The sequence below is a fragment of the Oncorhynchus mykiss genome, chromosome 7 (assembly GCF_013265735.2).
Source record: "Oncorhynchus mykiss isolate Arlee chromosome 7, USDA_OmykA_1.1, whole genome shotgun sequence".
In the NCBI taxonomy this organism is placed as follows: domain Eukaryota; kingdom Metazoa; phylum Chordata; class Actinopteri; order Salmoniformes; family Salmonidae; genus Oncorhynchus; species Oncorhynchus mykiss.
In genome coordinates this window covers 55,707,858-55,720,566 of record NC_048571.1, presented here as the reverse complement: position 1 = coordinate 55,720,566, position 12,709 = coordinate 55,707,858, and the positions used below count along the sequence as shown (strand labels likewise).

General features: G+C 40.7%; 1 protein-coding gene across 1 annotated transcript; it reads right to left on the bottom strand.

Moving 5' to 3' along the window:
- Positions 1–5,853: 5,853 nt before the first annotated feature.
- On the bottom strand, positions 5,854–8,932 carry LOC110528024 (28S ribosomal protein S16, mitochondrial). The gene is made up of 3 exons (XM_021609802.2): positions 8,761–8,932; positions 7,855–8,121; positions 5,854–6,785 (listed from the first exon to the last, which is right to left on the bottom strand). Exons 1-3 carry the CDS (start codon positions 8,771–8,773, stop codon positions 6,664–6,666), a joined length of 402 nt encoding a protein of 133 aa, XP_021465477.2. The 5' UTR covers positions 8,774–8,932; the 3' UTR covers positions 5,854–6,663.
- Positions 8,933–12,709: the final 3,777 nt, after the last annotated feature.

Genomic DNA, 12,709 nt, shown 5'->3' with positions numbered 1-12,709 from the left:
CATCTTGACCATGTTCTGTTATAATCTCCACCCGGCACAGCCAGAAGAGGACTGGCCACCAGTCCGGTTCCTCTCTAGGTTTCTTCCTAGGTTTATGCCTTTCTAGGCAGTTTTTCCTAGCCACCGTGCTTCTACACCTGCATTGCTTGCTGAATGGGGTTTTAGGCTGGGTTTCTGTACAGCACTTTGAGATATCAGCTGATGTAAGAAGGGCTATATAAATAAATTTGATTTGATTTGATAATCCACACGTGTTAGATATTCTGCATCATTGTAATGGAAGAGGTCCACTCCAACTCTGGCCCAAGCTCTCTCTGGGATTGGATGAGAAATGAGGGGCTCTCTTTGTCTGTTGTTTTTGTGTGTGTTGCAGACTGCACATTTTGCTACATCTTCAATCTGTTTAGCCATGCCTGGTCAGATCATAATTTCTTCTCTCATTTTTTGAGGAATTACAACTTTTGAACTTTTGAACAGTAGTCCATTTCAGTATGTCAAGTCCTCTCTGACGGTCCAGTAGTGCTGTATTTTATTTTCAACTTTTCTTCTTGTGTCTGGCCATCCTTTAACTGTTTCTGTGACCAGTCTTAACTCTTCATCTTCTGTTGTTGCTGTTTTGAATTGCTGCAGTTTCTCTTCTGAAAAAGGAAGTTGATGAGCGATGAAGTTTACATCCAGCTCACCATCCAGCAATTTCTTTCTGTTCCTCCAGGTATGTTCGACTCAATGTGCATCTCCTTTCCTGGTTTGTATGTCACGTGTAGACTGTTTCTCTGCAGTCTGTCTGGTGCTTTCTGGAGCGACTTCCAAGGGCTTGTGGTCTGACTTCAGCTGGATCTGTTTTCCATAACAGTATTGATTCATCTTCTCACAGCCGTACACTATCGCCAGTCTGTGACCTTGACCCATATGCGATTGGCTGATCATCTAGCAGGATCACACCTCCCAAGCCTTCTGAGTTTGCATCCACAGATAGTCTCAGTGTTTTTTTTTCCCCATCTGAGTACTTTAACACTGGTGCATTGCTTTCAAGTGTTTTCAAGCTTTTGAATCTCTGTTTCTGTACAGACTCTTAGTGCCACTGGATGTCTTCTTCCAGCAGTTGCCTCAGTGGTGCGCTGACATCTGAGAGATTTAGGATGAACTTTGCTAGATACTGCAATATTCCCATGAACCTCTGAAGCTCTTCTTTGTCCTCTGGCATTTCTTGTATTGCTCTGACCTTTTTGGAGTCTGGTTTCAGGCCTTCTTTTCTTAACACATGTCCAATGTAGCGGATTTCTGTCATTCTGATGTTTCTCTTGTCCTTATTCAGTTTCAAGTTGATGCTTCTCAGTCTGTCTAGTAGTTGTCTCAGTCTCCGGTCGTGCTGCTCTGTGTCATCACCCACGACAAGAATGTAATCCATGATGTTCATGACACCTTCCAGACCTTTCAAATGCTGGGCGAGGCACCTCTGGAACACCTGTGGGGTGGACACAATTCCGAACGGCAGTCTCTTGAATGAATACCTCCCAAACGGCGTATTTAATGTGTAGTCGGGAGCTCTCTTCAACCAGTTGAATTTGCCAGAATCCTTGGTTTGCATCAACAGTTGAGAATACCTTAGCGTTAGGAATTTCAGCAACTACCTCTTCAATGGTATGTGAAGGATAATGTTCCCTCGATGGTTTTGTTTAAATCCTGTGGGTCCATGCATACCTGTATTTTGTTTGGCATGAAAAATATGGATGTCGTCGTCAAGCAAACTGAGCCTCCTGAATGGGTAAACGGCTTGGTGATAATCGTTCAGTTCCTTTCCCAGTTCTTCTTTTAGCGCCACAGGCACTTCTAGGTGAGGAAACCGCTGGTGTTACTTCTGGATCGAATGTGATGAACTCCTGGAACACATCCAGGTCCTGTAAATACATCTTCATATTCACTCAAAATGTTGGTCTCTGTCTTTTGTTCAAGCTTGAATATATATTATATATATATATCCTCTGTATTAAGCCCATTTCCAGACAAGCTGATCTTCCAAGTATTGCAGGTGCATCTTGTTCGATCACTTGAAATTCCAGTTCAAACACTTTGTCTTTGTATTGGCATCTAAGCATTCTCTTGCTCTTTGGCGCCATTTAGTGGCCAGAATACGTCACCAGCTTGCAGTTGGATTTTTGCAGGGAATCGCCACACACTTTACACTTACTTTTTATTTTATTTATTTAACCTTTATTTAACTATACAAGTCAGTTAAAAACACATTATTATTTACAATGACGGCCTACCAAAAGGCAAAAGGCCTCCTACGGGGACGGGGCCTGGGATTAAAAATAATAAAAATAATATAGGACAAAATACACATCACGACAAGAAAGACACCACAACACTACATAAAGAGAGACCTAAGACAACAACATAGCAACACATGGTAGCAGTTCAAAACATGGTACAAACATTATTGAGCACAGACAACAGCACAAAGAGCAAGAAGGTAACCAGACCAAGAGCTAAATGCTGTGAAAATAGACATTATTGGCTGGAGGGATTTCTGAGCATGTGCGACATAGAGCAGAATGTCATCTGTATACAGAGAAATTGCTTGTTCAGTTTGTTTGATTTTGATATGTGAGGAAGCCTAATTTTGACGTATGCTTTGTGCCAGTGGTTCAAGGGAGAGAGCAAATAGCATAGGGGAGGTGGTACAACCTTGTTTACATCCTTGTTGTATGATAAATGGATTAGAATGGGTAGTGCCTGTAGATATAATAGAAGAAGGATTCACATTCATGGTGCGAATCATATGTATAAATCTAGCCCCAAAACTGAACAAGCCATAAATATTCCCTCTCTAAGCAGTCAAAGGGGTTTTCTGCATCTAATGATAACACAGCACACAGGGCATCAAGATTGGAAGCCTCAGCAACCAAATGAAACAGGCGCGCATGTTATCGGCTCCCTGACAACTCTTAATAAACCCTGTTTGGTCAGGATGTATGAGCTTTCTCTAGGCGCATGGCGAGAGCTTTGGCATATATCTTAATTTCTGTTCCGATTAAACTGATCGGCCCAAAATGTTCACAATTTGTGAGGTATTTTCCTTTCTTAGGGATTAGGGATATGATAGCTGTATTGATGTCACTGTGGAATTGTCATTTTTCAATAGCAATGTTAAGCGATTCAAGAATAACTGCTCTTAGCTCAACCCAAAAGTTGAGAATGAGTTCAGGAGGTATTCCATCAATAACAGGTGCTTTGGCTTTCTTGATATTTAAAAGAGAAGCTTTCATTTCAGATAAAGTGGGAGGTTCCTCTAATAAAACTGTTTCTTCTTGACAGAGTTTGGGCAGCGTAAGGTTCTCCAGGAACTGCCGACAAACAGAAGTATCAAAGTGATGTGAGGAACTGTATAAATCTGAATAATATGCTGTAAAAGTGTATTTATTTCTGTAGGATCAGATATCCGTCCTTTAGTAGGGGATCTGATTAGCTGTATTGATGATGTTTCAGCATGTTAAAGCTGCAGCTCCAGTAAGTGGCTAGGCCTACTCCCTTGAAAACAGTATTTTTGTCACATCCTCTGCATAATGAATTCTGCTCTACGTCACAACAAGTCATTAAGTTCCAGTCTACTTGTTTTAAGCTCAATTTCTCTCTGTTGAATAGTTGTTTTTAAGAGTCTTCCATCATTTTACAATGATTGTACAATTCACTGGTCTTCTGAAGTCTTCATTTCTCTAAATTAGAAGAAAAATGTGTAGTGTTTCCTCTTGTTAAACATTTTACAGCTAACCATACCATAGTTGAGTCCTACACTGAGTAGTCATTTTTTAAATATATATATCTGATTGGATTTGAACTGAAAGATGAAGTCAGAGTTGTGTGGTAAATTATTATTAAACCTCCATCTCAGTGCAAGCTTTTTCATTGAGAAGATTTGAAATTGACAAAGAATTGGATTATGATCAGATAGAATGGCCAGTAATGTTTTTATAAGTTCCATGTTGCCTGTAATATCAGTAGATGTTAAAATGTAATCAATTCTCGAGAAAGTTTAAATCTATCAGAAAAGCATGTATAGTCCTTAGTCCTAGCTTAGAATCAATAATGGCATTCATGTCAGTTCCAATAATAAGTGTATAATCTGATCAATTGAGCATGCTTCTGGTTGCAGTACTGAGAAAATCTTTGTCATATGAATTTGGAGCCTAAAAAGATACAAATGCTATTTTCTTTCCATACAAAGTGGAAAATGTGTAAGTAGATCTGCCCTGTTTATCATTTCCACTGTTTTCAATTGTAAGTGGTAGACTGCGTTTATGTAGAATAAAAATCAAATCAAATTTGATTTGTCACATTCTCCAAATACAGTGAAAGGCTGACTTACAAGCCCTTAACCAACAATGCAGTTTTAAGAAAAAAAACTAAAAGAAATAAGAATAAGAAATAAGAATAAGCACCCCATTAGATTTAGATATGAAGCTGGAAGCAGCTGCCAGTTTGTAGTATTTGTTTTGAAGTCTCCAGACATCACCCTCTTTCAATAGAGCAATGTCAACTTTATTCCTATGTATAAAACAAATCAAGACATTTAATGTACTTATTTGGTTCATTTAGCACCCATCAGATTACAGGAAATGATCAGTAAAGTAGCCATGATCCATCTGTGGGGATGTGAATACCAGTTTGATGGATAAAAGGGGGGGGGGGGACTAACTTATGATAGTTATAAAATGACTATTCAGCTGCCAACTAAATAGTTGTAAACCAGATATTTCAGGAAAAAAAACTGTAAACATATCAATTTCTGGATAAAATGATATATAAAATTACCAAACCCTTCAGATTTCCATTCCACCACAATAACCCTGCAAAATGTATCAGAACAATTGAAATAAAGAATCCCTCCACACCCTGACAGGTTAGGACACAACAGGACACATCTCCACTCAATGTTAGAACTGTAACTGAGCCCAGCAGTGTCTATCACTAAAACCCTCCCAATATCCCTGAATATCTCACTCCATTTCCTAAATATCTTGCATTAACTGACACAATGGAGATATGAGAATGGTAAGAAATGCTCAATTGCCTGAATGATTAAGCCTTAATGTAGTAAAAACGCTGGAGAAGGGTGTTCTTTCACAGATGAATCCCGGTTTCACCTGTACTGGGCAGGCGGCAGTGTGTATGGCGTCGTGGGGAGAGCAATTTGCTGCGGTCAACGTTGTGAACAGAGTGGTGGCGGTAGGGTTATAGTATGGGCAGGCATAAGCTATGGACAACGAACACAATTGCATTTTATTGATGGAAATTTGAATGCACAGAGATACCATGACGAGATCCTGAGAGCTGAGGCCCATTGTTGTGCCCTTCAGCCGCCGGCATCACATTTCAGCACGATAATGCACAGCCCCATGTCACAAGGAACTGTATACAATTCCTAGAAGCTGAAAATGTCCCAGTTCCTCCATGGCCTGCATACTTACCTGACATGTCACCCATTGAGTATGTTTGGGATGCTTTGGATTGACGTGTACGACAGCGTGTTCCAGTTCCCACCAATATCCAGCAATTTCGCACAGCCATTGAAGAGGAGTGGGACAACATTCCACAAGCCACAATCAACAGCCTCTGATCAACTATATGCAAAGGACCAACAGATTAATATCTCTATTCTCAGTCATGTGAAATCCATATGCTAGGGCCTAATGCATTTATTTCAATTGACTGATTTCCTTTTAAATCAACTTTTAAAATCTTTTTGTTGCATTTATATTTTTGTTCAGTGTAATTTGTAAAAAAAATACAATCTAAAAACATGTTTCCACTTTGTCATTATGGGGTATTGTGTGTAGATAGGTGAGGAATACATCTATTTAATCCATTTTTTATTCAGACTAACACAAAATGTTGAGTAAGTCCAGGGGTATGAATACTTTAAGGCACTGTATGTCATTACTCTCCTATGTTTGACGGACTTAAATATTGCGTCCACCATCCAACAGGGTCACATTTTAAATACAGTACAACTTATATAGCATACATAAATGTTTCATATGCACGACATAAATGCTTCACAAATCCTCTATATTTGTATGTCATGCTCTATAAATGGTGCATAAACATACACAATGAGGTATGTGACATTTGGCAATTCACCCTACATTGTGCCTGGTTATGACATCCTTTATAGAGTTTGACATACACTTAGATTATATATGAAGACTTTATGTACGACATACGTTATTCTTTCATTTAAAATGGGACCTCAAAAGGTTAAATGACTGTCCCACAGGGGCCTCTATGCAAAATACATTAGTTTCATCTTGGCAGCACGTCAGTAGTGGAATATCTGCAACTACAGCTGACAGGGTTAAGCCAAATTGTAAACCAACTTACACAAATTGTTCCTAGCGACTGAGCTAATATAAAATACTTCCTGAAAATCGTAACAAATGTCTTTGCTTTTGAGATGTGAATATGTAGCACTTATCATAATGGTGAAATAAAAAAAGAAAATTTGTAGGAAAAGCACTGCTTAAGAATATTCATAGTTCATATAGAACAAAGGCTTTCACTTGGAAACAGTTAACCTTTTGGGAGGAGAATGTCATTTCTAGCTGTCCTTTGTGTACAGTAACCACACCATGCTATGCTTGACAGTCCCCCATGCTCCAGCTATCATAGTTGCTGCTGCTTAACTCCATCCTCTGGAGCTGCTTCCTCTGCTAGTTCTGCCAGGGCCCTGTGACGCTCTGTTTCTGTCACCGTCATGGGATGCAGGGGGAAGAACCCAGCCAGTCCTACAGGAAGACATGAGAGGGTTGACAGTGTCTTAGACCACATAGATTCCCAGGTAGCATTGAGACTTAATTGGAAGTATTGATTACATTTAAAAGTATACTACACTGAACAAAGTGATGGTGTTGGTCCCATGTATCATGAGTTAAAATCAAAGTTCCCAGAAATGTTGCATATGCACAAAAAGCTTCTTTCTCTTAAATGTTGCTTAACAGGATCATCATTACACAGGTGCACCTTGTGACAATAAAAGGTCACTAAATGTGCAGTTTTGTCACACAACAATACCACAGATGTCTCAAGTTGAGGGAACGAGCAATTGGCATTCTGACTGCAGGAATGTCCACCAGAGCTGTTGCCAGAGAATTGAATGTTCATTTATCTGCCATAAGCCGCCTCCAATGTCATTTTAGAGAATTTGGCAGTACATCTAACCGGCCTCACAACCGCAGACCATGTGTATGGCGTCATGTGGGTGAGTGGTTTGTTGTTGTGAACAGAGTGCCCCATGGTGTCGGTCGGGTTATGGTATGGGTAGGCATAAGCTACGGATAAAGAACAAAATGGCATTTTATCAATGGCAATTTGAATGCACAGAGATACCGTGACGAGATCCCGCCCCATTTGATCCTGAGGCCCAAAAGGGGCGGCAGGTAGCCTAGTGGTTAAAGCGTTGGACTAGTAACCGAAAGGTTGCAAGATCGAATCCCCAAGCTGACAAGGTAAAACTGTGTCGTTCTGCCCCTGAACAAGGCAGTTAACAACCCACTGTTCCTAGGCCGTCATTGAAAATAAGAATTTGTCCTTAACTGACTTGCCTAGTTAAATAAAAAAATAAATTGTCATGCCATTCAACCGCCACCATTACCCAGTCATGTGAATCCATCTAATGAATTTATTTCAAATGACGAATTTCCTTACATAAACTGTAACTCAGTAAAATTGTAAAAACTATTTTTGTTGTTTAGGAACCTGTGATTTAGTGTCTTTTCCATGAAGTAGGCCTTACACTGGTAATTTCAATAAACTTGTAAAGTGTGTGTTGGCATGGTGAGGGTAGAGGGAACACACCTAGAAGTTTGGCCACAGGCTTCGTTGGATGTGCACCACAGCCCATCCAGTACTTGATCCTGTCAGAGTTGATGCTGACCAGTTTCTCATTGTAGATGTTTGGCAGGGGGTCATAAGAGCCTAGCTGTTCTATGTATTTACTGTCTCGTGCTCGCTTGTTGTAAGCTGCCACAATGCGGTAGAAAGGTCTGTTAGACTGTTTGTGGCCAGCCATTGCCAATCTGATGACAATGTGTCCTCCATGGTACGTCTTCAGTAGGAAGGATGCTGTAAGGATGATACAACAAAATCAGCATTGTATTGTTTTGTTAAAAAGTGAAATTTATATGCAATTAAATTGGCTGAAAAATAGAACAGCATTGAAGTAGGATGTTTTCTGTCAAAGAGTAAGCAATTAGTTGTGACCACAGTTCAGGTGGTGTGTTTTGTCAGGTGCATAGCTAGGTCAAAGGTTATCAGGTGTTTAGCCAGGTAAATTAGGGATTCACACTGCTTACACACCACAACCGCTCCAATAACACTATGCTATCTGCAAAATACTTGAATCTGGATCGCCACCCACGGCAACGGTTATTTAACATGGTGAAGCTCTCTTTTAACAATATCTGCAATAAATGGGAACACCACACACCCAACAGTATTATTTATTATCATGTCTGGACAATAACTCATTAGTAAGTGGCCATCCCATAATACAAATAACACTCAATGTCTAGCTATTGTGTAGCTAGCTATCTGTTGTGTATTCCATGAAATAAACAAAAACTACTAGCTTGCTATACACCATACTCATGGCTCGTCAACAGTAAAGGTACAGACATTTCCGGGTAGCTAATAAGCGTACCCCAACGTGCTAGTTAGCCCATGTTTACAGCGTTAGTTAAATAGCAACCTGATCATACTTACATAGATGGACCATGTTTAGGTATACCCTGCAAAAGAGGTCCAAAGAATACGTAAGAGATCGAACACGTTTTCAACATTACAGAAAAGAGCACTTCTAATGTCTAATGTGACATTAGTATGGGTGCAGCCATTTTTAAACAGGAAGTGATGTTCTTCTTTGTGTAGTTTTTTTGTCACTTGACGCTGTGTATTGCTGCCTCTCGCAGGTCGGAGTGCGGATTGCAATTTTTTGATGAAACAAGCCATTTGCTATTCATCACATGGCAAACTGGCCATTCAGAATCACAACAACATGCTGACTTCTGTCCCATGGAAGCACACACATCGCTTTTGTTACATTGTCCGCTAACCCATCCAGCTATACATATGCCACGTTCAAGTGCAAGTTGGAACTAAGAAAGTGTATGAAATGCTAACCGTTTGTAGTTATAGAGTACCACAGTATAAGTCATAATACCCATCAATCCTAGCGGTCAAACGGGGAAATGGTTCCAATCATTTTTCCACCATTCATTTTTTTATAGTGGATTTTAGAAACACTTAAAATAAGGGCTGTGTTTCGTATAGGCTTACTCTTATTTTAAGTGTTTCTATGGGAAAAATCAATGGTGGAAAAACGATTGGAACCATTTAGCTGTTTTTTTATTATGGGTATTATGACAACTTCACTGTGGGGCTCTATCCACGTGCTGTGTTCAACCAGTTGGAAAGTCGTACATTTCAGAGTTTCATAGTTTAGACAAGCACATGAACGCGGCAACAATCCCAAAACCCTACCACCCCATTGGAAGCGATGATCCTTGAAGCGTTTCCTTTAAGTTTCGTAAATGTCCACCTGATGGCGCCAGTGTATTACTGTATTACACTGTCAGAGCTCCTAAGTGGAATGATCATCTCCAACAAAAGAGGACAATTTTGCATGTAAGTTGTTATACACTTTATCAACACTTATGATTGTTTAAATAGACAGTCACACACATCTAATAATACATGAAAAATAATCATCATTGTATCAATGATGTATCAATATCAATAAATAATCTTCATTTAAATATTTATATTGGCTATCAAATTGAGGTGACATGTTGAGTTATTTTTCAGACATTCATTTGGTATTTATTAGCCACTGCAAAAGCATCAGTTAAAAGTCAGACCAATGTGGTCCTCTCCTTGCTCTAGATGTCTTTAGATGATTACACAAGTTCAGCTCTCGCTCCAGCCACTGCAAATGCGGAGTAGAAACATTGATTTCCTGAGAGTGACCCATGAATAGAGGGTTCAGTGCTTTGCATGATGTAAACCGTGTGCACTGATATTTGTTCCCTTTGGGAGCTCCACTCCCTCGCTGGTTGAACATGGTGATTTCACACTCCTGTTGTGGAGAGATGCTGTTCCTGTGTGTGTGACAAACACATGGTTTCTCTGAGGAGGGGTCAGACTCTGATAGCCCTTTGTCTATGAATGAACACATAGTTATATTTGATAACAGATGCAGTGCATATGTTCTCACAGCACATAAGTCTATAACAAGTCTAAAAGTAAATAATAAGTGTATAAGTCTTCCTGTTAAGGCAAGGACTGATTTCAAGGTTCTACTGCTAACCTACAAAGCATTACATGGGCTTGCTCCTACCTATCTTTCCGATTTGGTCCTGCCGTACATACCTACACGTACGCTACGGTCACAAGACGCAGGCCTCCTTATTGTCCATAGAATTTCTAAGCAAATAGATGGAGGCAGGGCTTTCTCCTATAGCTCCATTTTCATTGAATGGTCTGCCTACCCATGTGAGAGACATAGACTCGGTCTCAACCTTTAAGTCTTTATTGAAGACTCATCTCTTCAGTAGGTCCTATGATTGAGTGTAGTCTGGCCCAGGAGTGTGAAGGTGAACGGAAAAGGCGCTGGAGCAACTCTGCCTGGCAAGTTCCCCTCTCTCCACTGGGATTCTCTGCCTCTAACCCTATTATGGGGGCTGAGTCACTGGCTTACTGGTACTCTTCCATGTCATCCCTAGGAGGGGTAAGTCACTTGAGTGGGTTGAGTCACTGACGTGATCTTCCTGTCTGAGTTGGCACCCCCCTTGAGTTGTGCCGTGGCAGAGATCTTTGTGGGCTATACTCAGCCTTGTCTCAGGATGGTAAGTTGGTGGTTGAAGATATCCCTCTAGTGGTGTGGGGGCTGTGCTTTGGCAAAGTGGGTGTGGTTATATCCTGCCTGTTTGGCCCTGTCCGGGGGTATCGTCGGATGGGGCCACAGTGTCTCCTGACCCCTCCTGTCTCAGCCTCCAGTATTTATGCTGCAGTAGTTTATGTGTCAGGGGGATAGGGTCAGTCAGGGATAGGGTCAGTCAGGGATAGGGTTTGTTATATCTGGAGTATTTCTCCTGTCTTATCCGGTGTCCTGTGTGAATTTAAGTATGCTCTCTCTAATTCTTTCTTTCTTTCTTTCTTTCTTTCTTTCTTTCTTTCTTTCTTTCTTTCTTTCTTTCTTTCTTTCTTTCTCTCTCTCTCTCTCTCTCTCTCTCTCTCTCTCTTTCTTTGTCTCTTCTCTTGGAGGACCTGAGCACTAGGACCATGCCTCAGGACTACCTGACCTGATGACTCCTTGCTGTCCCCAATCCACCTGGCCGTGCTGCTGCTTCAGTTTCAACTGTTCTGCCTGCGGCTATGGAACCCTGACCTGTTCCCCCGGACATGCTACCTATCCCAGACCTGCTGTTTTCAACTCTCTAGAGACAGCAGGAGCGGTAGAGATACTCTGAATGTGATCGGCTACGAAAAGCCAACTGACATTTACTCCTGAGGTGCTGACCTGTTGCACCCGCGACAACCACTGTGATTATTATTATTTGACCCTGTTGGTCATCTATGAACATTTGAACATCTTGGTCATGTTCTGTTATAATCTCCACCTGGCACAGCCAGAAGAGGACTGGCCACCCCTCATAGCCTGGTTCCTCTCTAGGTTTCTTCCTAGGTTCTGGGCTTTCTAGGGAGTTTTTCCTAGCCACCGTGCTTCTACACCTGCATTGCTTGCTGTTTGGGGTTTTAGGCTGGATTTCTGTACAGCACTTTGAGATATCAGCTGATGTAAGAAGGGCTTTATAAATAAATGTGATTTAACACAGAACAGGGAGTCCTGTACGTTCTCTTATGACTGTGAGTCCTATCTGCAGGAACTTGACAGCAAACTGTTTTGCTTATGTGAACATGTTTACCATTTTCTCATCCTTAATACACAATTGATACAAAAAAAGACAGAGATCTACCTGCATGATCATTTTTAAATCTACATGTATCATCATCACACAGTACAAAATTACAAAATCACCCATTGTCGTCCCTTGAATTAGCTTTTGTCATGTAAATGATATTTTTGTGGAAGAGATTATTCTGTATCTAGTTCTAATGTTATTAATGTCCCCGATTTATTGTACATTTCCATCATATGAATATAATAATTGTACACCTAGTGACTGGATAGGACATGTTATAGTTTGGCGATTTATTGTGTGATACACAACCACACATGTATAATGGTTTGAATATTATTCAATAACTGTCTACTTCTAAAGCACATATCCCCAAAAATGATGCAGGTTAGATCATTGGGTTAACCAGTTGATTTGCAATCCAACAGGCCCGGTCATGTGGAGTTGTTGATGGCCCAGACACCCAACACACATAAAGTTCCATGAAATAACTAGAGATGATATACAGGGAAACACCGTCATTATTGTGCTGACCACTTTTCTGTGCAAAATCAGAAAATGAATAGACACTTCACACAGCTAGACAGCGAGCAAAATGCATCTAGCATGGTGAATCGGCAGTGCATGATTAACTGAACACTGACGTTGAGTCCAGTGGTAGCTGATACTCTCGTGAGGGCCACATGCTCTTTGGGACAGCAAGAGGAGTTGTTCCTGCCGTAATCGTCTGTGAC

Excerpts from the sequence above, each read along its gene's own strand:
- LOC110528024 (XM_021609802.2), bottom strand. Across the intron at positions 6,786-7,854 it reads GCCTGTGGCCAAACTTCTAG|GACTGGCTGGGTTCTTCCCC; the intron begins GTGTGTTCCCTC and ends GTCTTCCTGTAG.